Source organism: Hevea brasiliensis, chromosome 5, assembly GCF_030052815.1.
Source record: "Hevea brasiliensis isolate MT/VB/25A 57/8 chromosome 5, ASM3005281v1, whole genome shotgun sequence".
Lineage (NCBI taxonomy): Eukaryota > Viridiplantae > Streptophyta > Magnoliopsida > Malpighiales > Euphorbiaceae > Hevea > Hevea brasiliensis.
The window spans coordinates 104769189-104786685 of record NC_079497.1 but is presented as its reverse complement, the minus strand read 5'-3'; the positions used below and the strand labels follow the sequence as shown (position 1 = coordinate 104786685).

The following is a 17497-nucleotide window of genomic DNA, read 5'->3' as shown; positions in this document are numbered from 1 at the left end:
TTAATCCTTTTACTAAAAAAAAAAGATTGGGCCAAGTTTAATTGCAATTCAATTAAGAGAACGAATGTCAATTAGTGGGTTTCACCTTACAAAGTATCCACTGCTGCAAATTCAAATTTAATTTCCTTCCATACTTCACAAGCAGTAGCTAGTTCAGGACTCCATTTGCTAGCCTCACGGATAATATCATTACCCTCACGAGCAAGATCACGTCCCTCATTATGAGCTTGTACACATGCTTCTAGAGCTACTCGATTAGCTACGGCACCTGGTGCATTTCCCCAAGGGTACCCTAAAGTTCCTCCACCGAATTGTAATACGGAATCATCTCCAAAGATCTCGGTCAAAGCAGGCATATGCCAAACGTGAATACCCCCTGAAGCTACAGGTATAACATCTGGTAGAGAGACCCAATCTTGAGTGAAATAAATACCACTGCTTCGATCTTTTTCAATAAAATCATCACGCAGTAAATCAACAAAGCCTAAAGTAATGTCTCTTTCCCCTTCAAGTTTACCTACTATGGTATCGGCGTGAATATGATCTCCACCAGATAGACGTAAGGCCTTAGCTAGTATACGAAAATGCATACCATGATTCTTCTGTCTATCAATAACTGTATGCATTGCCCGGTGAATATGAAGAAGTAAACCATTATCTTGGCAATAATGAGCCAAGCTAGTATTTGCAGTGAATCCCCCTGTTAAGTAGTCATGCATTATGATAGGAACTCCTAATTCTCTGGCAAATACAGCCCTTTTGATCATTTCTTCGCATGTACTTACAGTAGCATTCAAATAATGTCCTTTGATTTCACTTGAAAAAATAGACAGTCCCTTTTTTCATTCTAGTTATCAACGTCCCCGGGGGGGGGGGGGGTGAAGAAGATTAGAGATACAATTAACTATTATCCCCTCCTCTTTTTTTATTTAATTAGAATAAGTTATATATAAAAAAAGAATAAAAGTGGATTCAACCTAAGCAAAACTCGGAACTCGGGGTCTCGGCTTCAAGTAAAGTAAATTAACTTCAATTAAATTACGAATAAGAAAAAGGGAACGGAAATGTGGTTAGTAAAATAGTATTCTATAAGATGCTTAAATGAAATATTGTACTATAATTCTAATCTAAACTTCTAATCTAAATATTGTTTAAAATCTTTGTATTATTTATTATTACTATATTAGTTGCAATGAAATCTTTCATAATTTGATTTCGAATTAGCACCTTCTATTTTTGTCATTCCTTTCTTTTTCACTTTGGATCGGAAAATAGAAGAATTGAGTGAATAAAAAACCCCAAGGAGGTTCATGGCCAAGGGTAAGGATATCTGAATAAGAGTTATTTTATAATGTACCACTTGTGCTCGAAACAGTGTTAATAAGAAATCAATAGGTATTTCTAGATATATTACTCAAAAGAATCGACACAATACTCCTAGTCGATTGGAATTGAGAAAATTCTATCGCTATTGTTACAAACATAAAATTCACGGGGAGATAAAGAAATAGATGGAACCGATCGCTTGTGTGTCACCTTTACAAGGAAGATGAAAAATGACATAAATGACATATTAATATATAAATAAAATTAATATATAAATAAAGTATAAATAAAAAATTATATAAATTAATAAAGAAATTATATAAATAAATGATATATTAATTTAATATTTAATATATAATATGTTAATATATATATATTAAACTTTTTATATTAAATTTCTATTTAATATATTTAATTAATATATTTAAATTAAATAAAAAATGAATTATATATTTATATTGAAATATAAAATAAACAAGCAAAATCCTATTTCTTAATTCTAAATCATTTTTGATCTAATTGAACAAAATAGGATTTGCGAAATAAGGAATAAACAAACCATGGATAAATCCAAACGACTTTTTCTTAAGTCCAAGTGATCTTTTTGTAGGCGTTTGCCCCCAATCCAATCGGGGGATCAAATTGATTATAGAAACATGAGTTTAATTAGTGGATTTATTAGTGAACAAGGAAAAATATTATCTAGACGTGTAAATAGATTAAGTTTAAAATAACAACAATTAATTACTATTGCTATAAAATAAGCTCGTATTTTATCTTCGTTACCTTTTCTTAATAATGAAAAATAATTTGAAAAAAAGCGAGTTGGTCACTATAACTATTGATCTTAGAACTAGAAAAAAAAAAAAAAGGCTTACTCTGCAATTGAATCAAAATTCCAATCCGAACTCAAACATAGATTGATGTTTTGTTCAAAAAAAAATCCGAAAAAAAAAATTGGATTGTCGTGTTGTAAGAAAAAAAAATGAATTGGGGAAGAAGAAAGTTTGTTTATTATTTCTTTTCGAAAAAAAAAATGTTTTTGCTCAGTTTGACTACTTTACTTGATCATATTATCATTATATTTTATCATCTAATTTCTATTCTACCTTCCCCGAAATCATTCTTCAGGAAATTCCACGTAAAACATTCCACGAATTCCTTTCAATTTCCTTATTTTGATTTTAGAATGTCATTGGAAATCATATAAAGACAATTCCTATTTAATATGGCTATTTGTGCAAGTATTTTACGATTAAGAAGTAACTATCTCTTGTACAGATTGTTTATTAATCTACTATAACTATAGGATACCATACTCTCGCAAATTACTGCATTTATTCGAGTGACCCACAAACGACGAAAATTTCTTTTTTGCCTATCTCTATCCCGATGGGCCGAAACCAAAGCTCTTATTTTTTTGTTGAATAATAGTTCGAGTAAGTCTTGAATAGGCCCCGCGAAAGCTTGATGCGAATAAACAAATTTTTGTTCTATGCCTCCGAGCTATATGTCCTCGTCTAATTCTAGTCATTGAATAAACAAAATTTTGATGAATTACTAATTGATTTCCTTTCTTTTAGTTATTCTTTTTTTCCCCTTTTCTATAATAACAAAACGGATTCTTCCAATGTATAAAATAATAATTCCAATGGCTTTTGCTACTATAACCTTCCCAACCATGATTTTTTTTTTTTAGGCATTTCACCTCGAAATAAGAAACTGTATTGATATTGGGTATCGAATAAAAATATTATAAATAAAAATAAGTAGTAAATAGAAATAGATAAAAATGATAAATAAATAGTGGGTTCCATCGTTTCTATGGTTACTTCTTAAACGGTGGGGTCTTCTCTATACACCGGAGCCCCCTCCTTCATTTAATCATTTAATCAATGCTATTGTTAACGTGTACAGTTCACACTCTTTGGCGGCTCTACACATGAATTATCCAGTGATAGGCCTTTCACAAGGAGATCTATCTATACAGTAACGGTATTTAATTATGAGGATTAGTTAATCAGTTGACCCTATTAGTCCATTCTTGCAAGAGTAGGGGCATAAATTTTGGCCTTTTAATTTAAATAAGATTTCCCTGCTTAATGGATAATCATTTCCTACCAATGGGAAATTCTTTCTCATTTTAAATTGAAAATTGAGGTGATTGAATTTGCACCAATGAAACCATAAATTTGATACACAATAGATGAATATGATAAATCTTTTTTTTAGATAATGAAGGGGATTCTTCCATTCTATTCTATTCATCCGTACTGATCACAGATAGTGGAAATTTTTTTTCCTTTCTTTTGTCTAAGCTCATGATCTGAACAAGTCACACATACACCCTAGGAGCCCAAACTATGTGATTGAATAAATACACCTCTATCTATTGCGGCTCGAGGACTTCTTCTCCTTCCCCTTCTTTAAACTCTGATTCGTATTTTTTATAGAGAAATCTCTGATCAAGGATAGAACAAGATCCATTTTACATCATTGTCGACACCATATTTTGGCCGATCCCCAAAATCAATAAACTTCGAAACTGATCTCCAGCACTAAGTCTCCCTTTGCCAGCCAATTACATTTCCGATCTCTCTTTGCCAGATAACCATATTCCCGATCTCTCCTCACAAGGAATTGAATCAACACTAAGTCCTCATGTCAGTTAAAGCCTTACCGGTCTCTCAAATCACTCACCGACCTCTCAAACCAATTGTCAAATCTTCTGACCAGTCAATTACATTCCCGATCTCTCTTGTCAAACGAAGTTGAACCAACACCAGATTTTATTGTCATCAGTTTTATTCGCCGATCTCCCTTTTAGAAGTTTAGGAATAATCAGGTTAAGGTTCTGATCCAGTTTAATGATGATCCCGATCTTAAGTGTTTAAGCCAAATTTCCAATTTTAATCAAGTCCCGTTTAGCGTTGGTTCCCTATCGATCTCATGCTCATTGTGTTTTTCGATCTCTCACACTTAGGTTAATAATCTCTTTTAGTTGTTTCGATATGCTCAGACAACCAAGTGCTTAAATAATTTAGAGATTTTTTGATCACCGGGATCGTAAATTTTCAGTCGGGGAATAAAGAGGTCCATCGGAAAAGGATCAAAACCCACAATCATGGCTGGAATTACTGCCAGAACGGCTAGAATAGGAAAGTGAGGAAAAAAGAGGAAAATTGAATGAGGAAGGTTTTTCCTGTCAGGGGTATATATAGAGGAAGATCAAGCATTTATTGCTAACCAGAAAACGAAGCGGACGCTTCGGGATTCGAGGGAAATTAATGCTTTGACCAGACCGGACCTGATAAAGGGGAGGACCGGAATGATAGAGGTCGGAAGAGGGAAGGCCGGTATAAAAGATCGGAAAAGGATCATGTTAAGAAGATCAGAAAGGAGGAGAGAGCGGAAAACAAAGAGAATAAGGCGCCTACCGCTGTCGTCATAATCAGAGCCGAGGTAGTTAAAGCGCTGCAAGTGAAATCTCAACCGCACGCCCCAGAATCGCCTGCATTACTGACAGGTGCCAGAATATGTCATGACAGCGCTGTACCTTCCAATCTCCACCGTTGATCCGACTTGTAAGGACGAGCCCGGGGCCCTTGGATCAAAGAAGAAGACGACAAGACTGGCGCCTTTCACTCCTAGCCCTTGGATCGCCCCGAACAAGAGAATTTGGGACCGTCAAATTAGAAGAGGAAAAGGACAAATATTCTGAAGGGGATCTTGGCCGTCTGTTCTGATTCTCTTTAATTCATGAGCCTCAGATCATGTCCTTTGAAATCCTGACCCTCCATCTCCCTCAAAATAGATCCTGACCCTTCAGGGGAAGCACCCGGTCCCTATAAATACCTGCATGAAAAACTGTTCAAAAGACGAGAAAAAAAGGGCGGTGACTATAGTGGAAGACTCTGAAATCCAATTCAGTTCGTTACTCTGCTATTTTTTTTAGCTTTCATAAGAAAAGCTTTTGGAACCAGTTTTCTAGAGTGTTTTCTTGAAAAAGGGATTCTTGAATATTGAAACTCTCTATTTTCAGTTCGTTCATTATCCTGTGGTGCTCTCATTTTCAGCTCTTTGTTTTCTTTATTTCCACTTCCATTGTCCAAGCTCAACCTCATTTAAACTCGGTTATTATTTCGACCCGATGGCATTTTAGTAAAGCATCTTTCGTTTCAAGGCGAACCTTAACCTTTGGGTTATCAACCTGCAGTCCTATTACGTTTGGTCATTCCATACTTAGTTTAGTAGATTCGGCTCCCTACAGGTGAGTGCTCATATTGCCATTTCTTTAATTGCTCGTTCTTACTTTACGTATTTCCTTTGTTCTTTTATGTACGTAGCTTTCTCTAAGTTTATGTTGCGCTAAAGAATAAGAAGAAGGTTACTCTCGGGTTTACTTCTTTGTTAATTAGTCCATCCTTTTTGTTAATCTTTGTTATTTCTGAATGTAAGTCTTCTAGCCTCGGATAGTGTATAAAAGGTCGGGTAAAATGTGGGTAACGGTATCTTAAGAGTCTCTTTAAAAATAATGAAAGGTCTGAGTAATAAGTCAGGAAAATAGTTAGGCTGAATCACAGGAATAACACAAAAGACAATCGGGTAAGATGTCACAAGGCAGGATAAAACCGAACCGTAGGTAAATAAATGGAATAAACCGGGTATCAGAGGGTACTGGTAAAGCAACCACATTAGAAGATCGGGAAATTCAGTTTAGTGTCCCCGGTCTAGTCACAAGGTACTAATGAGTTAAAAGAAGCCTTATTCCGATCCCTGTCATCTTCGAATGCCCAAGACCCTTAGTCTTAGGCTCTTACGAGGTGTAATTGAAATTAAACTTCGAGAGATCGGAAAAATCCTTATCTAACTCCCATTAAAATAAAAGAGATCGGAGGAGAGTTCTTATCCGGTTCTCAATCTAAAACTTTAGCAAATATTCAAAAGAGACCGGAGGAGAGTTCTTATCTGGTTCTTAATCTAAAATTAAAAAAAAAAATGTTTAAAAGAGATCGGAAGAGAGTTCTTATCCGGTTCTCAACCCAAATTTTAATAAATACTCAAAAGAGATCGGAGGAGAGTTCTTATCCGGTTCTCAATCTAAAATTAAAACAAAATGCTTAAAAGAGATCGGAGGAGAGTTCTTATCCGATCCTCAAATCTAAAACTTTAATAAATATTAAAGAGATCGGAGGAGAGTTCTTATCCGATTCTCACCTAGAATTTTAACAAATAATTTAAAAGAGGTCAGAGGAGAGTTCTTATCCGATCCTCAAGCTTAAAACTTTAATAAATATTAAAGAGATCGGAGGAGAGTTCTTATCCGATTCTCACCTAGAATTTAAACAAATAATTTAAAAGAGATTGGAGGAGAGTTCTTATCCAATTCCCAAATTTGAATTCTAATAAAATAGCCCTTCAAACAAAACTAACATACAACAGTAACTCACTAAGGTTGTCTCATTTACTTATGTATCTGGGTAATCCGAATTAGTGAAAAATCGAATATTCCTTTTGTAAAAAGGATTAACACTTCCATTCAAGCCCTCCTAACTAATTTATAAAGAACGCGAAGTTAAATCTACTTACCCTTTTTGAGGGACGAGGTGGGGTGCCTAACACCTTCCCCGCCCGTTTACGGATCCCGAACCTAGAATCTCTATTTTGAAGTGGTTTCATTTTAATTTATTTTCACAAATGGTTTTCTTTAATTTCCCTCAAAATTAAAGTGGCGACTCCTCACTCTTTCCCACTTCGGTGAGGGTTCGTTCAGGTGACCGCAAAACACCTTGCGACAATCATATCTAAGGGACTCCTCAGTTCGGGTCGAAGAAGCAATGTCACTCGACCATTATCAAACTGACTGCAATCTTTTTCTATCCATGAGGATCCCACCAGAGCGCCTTCTACTTCTAATAGGCCATGAACTAGATCAGAATCATTCTCAACAAGTCCATAATAAGTGATCCCATTTTTTTCATCAGGTCCGAGTAGAGACCAAAGGTCTTGAGCAACTGATCTAGTAGAACAACTCAAAAGATAAAGAAGTATCGTTAATTTCTTCATGCTCGTTCCAAGTTCGAAGTACCATTTGTACAAATAAGAATCCCCTTCGTTACATGATTTCTTCTTCATATAGATAGATATAGGATCTATGGGGCAATTACTTAGAAATACATTTTGTGCAACAGCCCTTCCTGTCTGATAGAAATGCATGTTAAATGCATGTTAAATAAACATAAGAAAAGAAGAATGTTTGCCTCAAGATTGGTTGATTAGTCATCCTAGCTTGAAGCGGGCCCAAAATATCAACCTTATTGAGTTTTCACTATCATTTATATGTATCACCATAATGCTAACAGGTGATTAAGCAAAAATGAGTGGATGGTTAGGAACACCAAGATACACAAAGGATTAGTAAGAGAGATTAAAAAAATTATCTAAAAAGATATTTCGGTATAATATAAAAAAGTATATTAATTGGGCCTTTAAGTTGGTAGAAATGATTAGGCAGTACTCCCCATGATTTCGATCCAGAGTATGCTCCTACCCACCGATTAAAGAAATAACTATCAGGAATGAAATAATCCTTTCCTTTTTTTTAAACCCTTTTTTTTTTCAGAAAGAAGAATAGGAACGAAAGAAAAAGAATCTAATTACAATAGAAAAAAAAATCAATCCTTTTTGTTCTTTTTTTATCGATATTCATAGAGATGGAATTTGTGTCATAATTCAGAATATCTAACTTTTTCGTAATCGAAAATGATAGAAAATATCTATTGGCATTTTTACAAGGAATATTTTACTTTTTACAAAGAGTATTTTATTGAAGGATTTAAGTTATTACTCAAGAAAGAAAAATTGAAATTATTAAAGGATGAGATCAATTCAGAAGTATTTTTTTAGTATTATAACAGATAGAATTTCATTGCTCGAATTTTGGAACGTCGATAGATTTTATTTTGATCCTATCTATTCTACAAATATATCAAAATAAATAATCTGATCTGATCCTTAAATTTATTTATGGCCTTCGAGGAGCCGTATGAGGTGAGAATTTCATGTACGGTTCTGTAATAGCGATGGGAACAGTGATGTTAACACCGACTATGATTATATAATAGTTCAAGTACAGTTGATATAGTTGAGGCACAGTAAAAATCTAGTTTTTGGGGGTGGAATTTTGGCGTCAACCTATAGGATTTATCATTTTTTTTATTTCTTCTCTAGTAGAATGTGAGAGATTGCCTTTTGATTTACCAGAAGCAGAAGAAGAATTAGTAACAGGTTATCAAAATGAATATTCGGGCATCAAATATGGTTTATTTTATATTGCTTCCTATCTAAACTTATTAGTTTCTTCATTATTTGTAATAGTTCTTTACTTGGGCAATTGGAATATCTCTATTCCGTATATATTCGTTCCTGAACTTTTTGAAATAAAAAAAATAGGCGGAGTCTTTGGAACAACAATTGGTATCTTTATTACATTGGTTAAAACTTATTTGTTCTTGTTCATTCGTATCACAACAAGATGGACTTTACCTAGACTAAGAATGGACCAACTTTTAAATCTTGGATGGAAATTTTTTTTACCTATTTCTCTCAGTAATCTATTATTAACAACCTCTTTCCAACTTCTTTCACTATAAAAGAATATTTTTCTATATTCCTAACTTGTCTTCAAACAAGAGAAAAAAATAAACATAAAACTATTCATAAATATTTACGATATGTTTCCCATGATAACTGGGTTCATGAATTATGGGCAACAAACCATACGAGCTGCAAGGTACATTGGTCAAGGTTTTATGATTACCTGATCTCATGCAAATCGTTTACCTGTAACTATTCAATATCCTTATGAAAAATTAATCACATCAGAGTGTTTCCGCGGTCGAATTCATTTTGAATTTGATAAATGCATTGCTTGTGAAGTACGTGTTTGCGTATGTCCTATAGATCTACCTGTTGTTGATTGGAAATTGGAAACTGACATTTGAAAGAAACGGTTGCTTAATTACAGTATTGATTTCGGAATCTGTATATTTTGTGGCAACTGTGTTAAGTATTGTCCGAAAAATTATTTATCGATGACTGAAGAATATTAGCTTTCTACTTATGATCGTCACGAATTGAATTATAATCAAATTGCTTTAGATTGTTTACCAATGTCAGTAGTTGACGATTATACAATTCGAACAATTTTGAATTCAACTGAAAAAAAAAAAGGTAAACCACTTTGATTGATTAAAAGGTACAATTATTAAACTCAAATTCTGTTTTGATCTAAAAGGATGAAGGATGAAATGGGTTTTCTTTTATTTTTCTTGGTCAATAACTACAAAAATTACAAATTCCAACTATTGATTTGATTGATTGATGAGAATTGCGTCGCGACTTAATTTGGATTGAAAATCTATTAATATATCTTTAATTCTATCCATAATTATTTCGAGAAAAAAATTTAGAATGCCTTTTTGAGAAAGGATGAGTTTAGTAGAATAGCTATACATATAGTAATTAAATTACACTCCTTAGGGTTTAATTCAATTAAGAACTTATTATAAAAAAGTTTTCCTGGTTGGGTCAATAAGGTCATGAAAAAACAATTCAATTTTTTTTTTTATTTCTTATTTTACGTCTAATGGATTTGCCTGGACTAATTCATGATTTTCTTTTAGTCTTTCTAGGATTAGGTCTTATATTAGGAGGTCTAGGAGTGGTATTACTTACCAACCCAATTTATTTTGCCTTTTTGTTGGGATTGGTTCTTGTTTGTATATCTTTATTCTACATTTTATCAAACTCTTATTTTGTAGCTGCCGCACAGCTCCTTATTTATGTGGGAGCTATAAATGTTTAATTATATTTGCCATGATGTTTATAAATGGTTCAGAATATTACAAAGATTTTAATATTTAGACTGTTGGAAGCGGGGTTACTTCTTTAGTTTGTACAAGTATTTTTGTTTCACTAATTACTATTATTCCAGATACATCATGATATGGAATTATTTGGACTACAAGAACAAATCAGATTATAGAACAAGATTTGATAAGTAATGGTCAACAAATTGGAATTCATTTATCAACAGATTTTTTTCTTCCATTTGAATTCATTTCAATAATTCTTTTAGTTGCTTTGATAGGTGCGATTGCTGTGGCTTGTTAGTAAAAAATCTTTAGAATTAGTAATCACAATCCAAATTAAACTTTGGTCTATGTTATCACATATATTTTCCTTCAATTCTATTTAAAGATTTTTAATGTATAAATTCTTTTATTTGATCTATTATCCATATATTTCTTTGATTTGTATTTGGGATATTCTTATTTTAGCCAATCTAATCTGTTGATGTTGAATTGTTATTTATATTGAAATAAATCGAAATTGATAAGGAGTTGGTCAATGATGCTCGAACATGTACTTGTTTTGAGTGCCTATTTATTTTCTATTGGTATCTATGGATTGATCACGAGTCGAAATATGGTTAGAGCCCTTATGCGCCTTGAACTTACACTGAATGCAGTTAATCTAAATTTCGTAACATTTTCTGATTTTTTTGACAGCCGCCAATTAAAAGGAAATATTTTTTCCATTTCTTTTATAGCTATTGCAGCTGCTGAAGCAGCTATTGGACTAGCTATTGTTTCATCAATTTATTGTAATAGAAAATCAACCTATATCAATCAATCGAATTTGTTGAATAAGTAGTATTAATCATATAGAATATAATTTTCATGTTCATTAATTCAAGTTGGAATATAAGATATGTAACTTATCTGATCATGTTTGCGAAAACGTAAAAAATTAAATTATCTTGGGTTTTTCTCATGAGTCGATCTCGAATTCAATAGAAAATTTCTGGTCAATCATTGATTCGTCTGGTGTCTAAATAAATGATGATTCATTTAGAAATTTACTAGATTGAAACTTTATGACGTTAAAAAAATTAGAAATCTAATGTCACATTCAGTAAAGATTTATGATACATGTATAAGGTGTACTCAATATGTTCGAGCCTGCCCCACAGATGTATAAGAAATGATACCTTGGGATGGATGTATATCCAAGCAAATTGCTTCTGCTCCAAGAACAGAGGACTGTGTCGATTGTAAGAGATGTGAATCCGCCTGTCCAATGGATTTCTTGAGTGTTCGAGTTTATTTATGGCATGAAACAACTCGAAGCATGGGTCTAGCTTATTGATACTTTCTAGAAAACCCCACTTGAATACATTTCATTTTTTATTTACCGACACAAACCCGTACTCGAAAAAAAAATAATAAAAAAAATATATTATGTTTTCGAGCACGGGTTTTTCAAGTCCAAGTGTATTTTGTCTTTACCATGAATTCTTTTCCTTGGTTAACAATATTTGTAGTTTTACCGATATCCGTGGGTTCCTTAATTTTCCTTTTCCCTCATGGAGGAAATAAAGTAATTAAGTGGTATACTATATGTATATGCGCCTTTGAACTCCTTTTAATGAATTATATGTTCTCTTATTATTTCCAATTAGACGATCCATTAATCCAATTAACAGAAGATTATAAATGGATCCAATTTTTTGATTGTTACTGGAGATTGGGAATCGATGGATTTTCTTTAGGACCTATTTTACTGACAGGATTTATCACTACTTTATCTACTTTAGCGGCTCAGCCAATTACTCGGGATTCTCGATTATTCCATTTTCTGATGTTAGCAATGTCTAGTGGTCAAATAGGATTATTTTCTTCTCAAGATCTTTTACTTTTTTTTATCATGTGAGAGTTAGAATTAATTCCCGTTTATCTACTTCTATCCATGTGGGGGGGAAGGAAACGTTTGTATTCAGCTACAAAGTTTATTTTGTATACTGCGGGAGGTTTCATTTTTTTATTAATGGGAGCTTTGGGTATCGCTTCTAATGAACCGAGATTCCATTTTGAAACATCAGCTAATCAATCATATCCTGTGGCACTAGAAATATTTTTCTATATTAGATTTCTTATTGCTTTTGCTGTCAAATCACCGATTATACCCTTACATACATGGTTACCAGACACCCATGGGAAAGCACATTATAGTACTTGTATGTTTCTAGATGGAATCTTATTAAAAATGGGGGCATATGGATTGGTTCGAATCAATATGGAATTATTATCTCACGCTCATTCTATTTTTTCTCCCTGGTTGATAATAGTAGGCGTAATGCAAATAATCTATGCAGTTTCAACATCTCTTGGTCAACGAAATTTAAAAAAAAAGAATAGCCTATTCTTCTGTTTCTCATATGGGTTTAATTATAGGAATTTGCTCTATAAGTGATATGGGACTCAATGGAGCCATTTTACAAATAATATCACATGGATTTATTGGTGTCGCACTTTTTATCTTGGCAAGAACGGGTTATGATAGAATACGTCATGTTTATCTTGATGAAATGGGTGGAATGGCTACCTCAATGCCAAAAATATTCATGACATTCAGTATCTTATCACTAGCTTCCCTTGCATTACCAGGCATGAGCGGTTTTTTTGTGGAATTGATAGTATTTTTTGGAAAAATTACCGGCCAAAAATATCTTTTAATGTCAAAAATATTAATTACTTTTGTAATGGCAGTTGGAATGATATTAACTCCCATTTATTTATTATCTATGTTACGCCAGATGTTCTATGGATATAACCTGTTTAATGACCCAAACTCTTCTTTTTTTGATTCTGGACCGCGGTAGTTATTTGTTTCAATCTCTATCCTTCTGCCTGTAATAGGTATTGGTATTTATCCGGATTTCATTTTCTCATTATCAGTTGACAGGGTTGAAACTATTCTATCTAATTATTTTTATAGATAGTTAGATAGTTTTTCTAAATAAAACAAAAAAAAAAGAAATCCTATGATTTTTAAAAATTAAAAATTGTTATGTTATACAATGAAAAAAACTTCTTTTTTCGTCTCTTAAATTTAAGTTAAAAAAAAAATGAATTGTAACCAAATCGGCAGTTGTAAGAACTTCTTGAATCAAGTAATATAGTGATTCAAAAAGTTCTCAACGGCTTACCTAAAGCTTTTTGTATATACGCTTTGTTGTCCTATAGAGTTGCATTCGTCAAACCCTTTCTTCAATTCAATTAGATGCTAATTGTTAATGTAAATGAACCATAACTATGTAGTCCTATTCCTAATAAATTAACTCCAAAATAGCATATCCAAATTAGAAGAAAACCGATAGAAGCGACAATTGCGGAATTAAAACCCTCCAATTTTTTATTTGTTCGAATATGAAAAAAAATCGCGAATATGGTGCACGTAATAAATGCCCAAGTTTCTTTTGGGTCCCAATTCCAATATGATCCCCAAGCTTCATTAGCCTAGACTGCTCCCGAAAGAATACCTATGGTTAAAAAGATAAACCTTATACTTAAAATACGACAACCTCAGTCATCTAATTGTTGAATCAATTGAAACCTGTAATAATTCCTAGAAGAAAGAAAAGAAATATTTCTTAAAACATTCTTTCTTTCCACCATATATTGTATCTCACTAAAGAAAAATGAATCGTTTAATAAATTATTGCTTTTATCAACAATTCTTATGATTTTTCTAAATGTGATTACTAGAAATGCTACTGAAAATAATGATCCACACAAAAGAGCTGCATAGCCCAATATCATCATACTTATGTGCATCATTAACCACTGAGATTGGAGAGCGGGCACTAAGATTTCGGATTGATGCATGTCAGTTAAAAGACCCCAAGTAGCAAACCCTTGGGTAAAAAAAGTACTTGGCGCGGTTATTGCGCTTAAAAATTTTTTATGTTTTTTAAAATACGGAACCATATGAATAATGGAAAAAGCCCATGAAAGAAAGATTAATGATTTATATAAATCACTTAATGGTAAATGTCCCAAAAAAATCCAACGAATAACTAATAATCCTGTTATACAGAAAAAAGTAATTATCTTGCCCTTTTCTAATGAATCATATAGTTCTACGAATTCATCGACTAATAAGGTTATCAAATGAATTGTAATTATAATTGACATGACTGAAAAAGATATATGCATTAATATATATTCTAAAGTCGAGAATATCATAAAAATAAAAAAGGGGGGGGGGGGGGGGCGGCGGCTCTCAATTATGAGGAATTGAAATCAAGAATTGAATTCATTATAGAATTTATTGTATCCTTTTGAAAATTACATACAGGATGTTATGCCTCCACTCGGACTTGAACCGAGATGCTCTAGCATTGCTTCCTAAGAGCAACGTGTCTACCGATTTCACCATAGCGGCTTGCTCAAAATCATAATAATAAATTATTATTTAATCATCGAGCTTAAAGGAATCAATTCAATGCAATATTTTTTAGGAAACATTAAAATTAATGAAGAAAAATTCATTTAATAATGAAAAAACAATCGAATTTTTTTGTTGGATTACAATTTGAATATTACATTCAAGAGATTTATGGAAATATTTTATTGGTTAAGGTTTTTTTGTGGAGAGAATTTATGTTAGGATTTAGTAACCAAATTGGGCATTGATCTGGACATATCATATAGCAAAAAAATTTCGAGTTCTGCTCCGTACTTAAAAAAAAAAAAATCTTGTCTAATTTAATATATACCTTGATCCATTTTCTAGCCTAAGCATATGATTAAAGTAGATCATTCAAAGATTTGCTCTTTTATATTCAAATAGTATAAATATAAAAAAGACAAAACTTATGAATATTTATTATTGTGATTGTGACAAATGGATCGATGAGGAAAATAATAATCCCTATCTTGAAAATGAGAAAATATCCTAATAATAAAAAGAAAGATAAAACTTTGTGTCTTCTCTTTTTTTCTTTTTTTGCAAACAAAAAGAAAAAAAAAAGTACTGTTTTTAGAATTCAGTAGGCAAAAGAATTCTTTATTCTACATATGATAAAAGATAAAAGCAAAAGAAAGGAGTTCGATTTAATATTGATTAGTTCAAAACATTAAAAAAGAATGGAAATCCTTTATTTTTATAAATTTTCTATTTATATTATTAATATAAATAGAAAATAGAAAATAATAAACGAAATTAGACCTTTTCTCATGTCAAGTCAAATCAAATTATTCCAACCTTTAATCTTTTATTTGTTGTACAAAAAAACTTTTTGAATTACCTGTAGAAAGAGATTTCGCTAACGAAAAAGCTTTCAATACTGTCCAATATCCCTTTCTTTTCCAAATATTTTTTCGAATAAGATTTTTTGATATAGAAGTGCACTTTTTTGAAACTGCCATTCAAAAACAAAGGAGTTATTTATTGTTATAGTTGGATGTGAAAGACATTTATTGTTAAAAAAAATCGTTCTTTACTAACTATTCATTGTCTATGTATTTAGTCTATAAATTAAATTCTTTTCATAATCATAAAAGAAGTCTATCCGCTTATTTTTTTTATTTATATTTCTGTCTTTTTTGTCATATTATTTGTATATATGCAATAAAATACATTAATAAAGTTTAAGAATCTAAAATTTATTTATCCTAATAAAAAACTTAAACTCTTTTTTCTAGTAATTTAATTCGTCAAACTCGATGAAAAAGTATATCTAATCGAAATTCAATTTTCAAATTCGAGCGAGACTATTAATTAATTTGTTAAAATTTAGAAAGTCCTATGTAAAAAAATTTTAGTAATTCTTTCCTTTTATCTTATGTAAAGGAAAGGTGTCAAATATAATAGTGTTTTCTACAAACATAATGAAAGGAAATAAATCAGTTCCAAAATGCACTAGTTAATGATTCTGAATAAAGGAACTAAAATCAAAATTTATTTATTTTATTGGAATTGGATATAGAAAAGATTCGGTAAAACCATCTTTTTCTTTATTATTCCTATCAAAATAAAAATACTACTTTTGTTAGAATTCTTTATTCTTTCTCTATGTACATACAAATTTGTAATTAGTAATTAATAAAATTAATAATAATAAATTTATTTATTTAGAATAAGTATTTTTTTCACTAGTATTTTTATTTGACCAATTCTAACCTTTTGATTTAAATATGTGAAGTATTTTAGAAAAATTCAGAATAATTAAGAATATAAAATTCGATTTAAGTTTTACATTTTTTTCTTTTTTTTTTTTTATTATTGACTGACTTATTTAAAAAGATATAAGAGTCGATGAATCAGAAACAAGAAACAATTATATTTATTAATTAAAATTATTTATTAATTAAAAAAGTTTTTTATGGAACATATATATCAATATTCATAGATCATATCTTTCGTTACATTGCCAGTCCCTATGTTAATAGGAGTGGGACTCCTGCTTTTTCCGACAGCAACAAAAAAACTGCGTTGTATGTGGGCTTTTCTAAGCGTTTTCTTGTTAAGTATAGTCATGATTTTTTCAATCGATTTGTCTATTCAGCAAATAAATGGTAGTTTTATTTATCAATAAATATGGTCGTGGACTATTAATAATGATTTTTCTTTAGAATTCGGACACTTGATTGACCCACTTACTTCTATTTTGTCAGTATTAATTACTACAATTGGTATTTTGGTTCTTTTTTATAGTGACAATTATATGTCTCATGATCAAGGTTATTTGAGATTTTTTGCTTAAATGAGTTTTTTCACTACTTCAATGTTGGGATTAGTTACTAGTTCTAATTTGATATAAATTTATATTTTTTGGGAATTGGTTGGAGTGTGTTCTTATCTATTAATAGGTTTTTGGTTCACACGACCTATTGCATCGAATGCTTGTCAAAAAGCATTTGTAACTAATCATGTAGGGGATTTTGGTTTATTATTAGAGATTTTAGTTCTTTATTGGATAACGGGCAGTTTTGAATTTCAGGATTTGTTCAAAATCTTCAATAACTTGATTTATAATAATCAAGTTAATTTTTTATTTTTACTTTGTGTGCATTTCTATTATTTTCTGGCGCAATTGCTAAATCGGCGCAACTTCCTCTTCATGTATGGTTACCAGATGCCATGGAAGGGCTTACTCCTATTTCAGCTCTGATACATGCTGCGACTATGGTAGCGGCGGGAATTTTTCTTATAGCTCGCCTTTTTCCTCTTTTCGTAATTATACCTTTCATAATGAATCTAATAGCTTTGATAGGTATAATAATAGTACTTTTAGGAGCTACTTTAGCTATTGCTCAAAAAG

At 31.6% G+C, this 17497-nt stretch overlaps 1 protein-coding gene and 1 pseudogene across 1 annotated transcript; both read right to left on the bottom strand.

The window, feature by feature from the left end:
- Positions 1–34: 34 nt before the first annotated feature.
- Positions 35–7542, bottom strand: LOC131180140 (ribulose bisphosphate carboxylase large chain-like). The gene is made up of 2 exons (XM_058147756.1): positions 7115–7542; positions 35–816 (listed from the first exon to the last, which is right to left on the bottom strand). Exons 1-2 carry the CDS (start codon positions 7540–7542, stop codon positions 87–89), a joined length of 1158 nt encoding a protein of 385 aa, XP_058003739.1. The 3' UTR covers positions 35–86.
- A 1899-nt stretch (positions 7543–9441) lies between these two features.
- The window catches only part of LOC131180139 (protein TIC 214-like), an 11079-nt pseudogene continuing 3023 nt past the window's right edge, over positions 9442–17497 (bottom strand).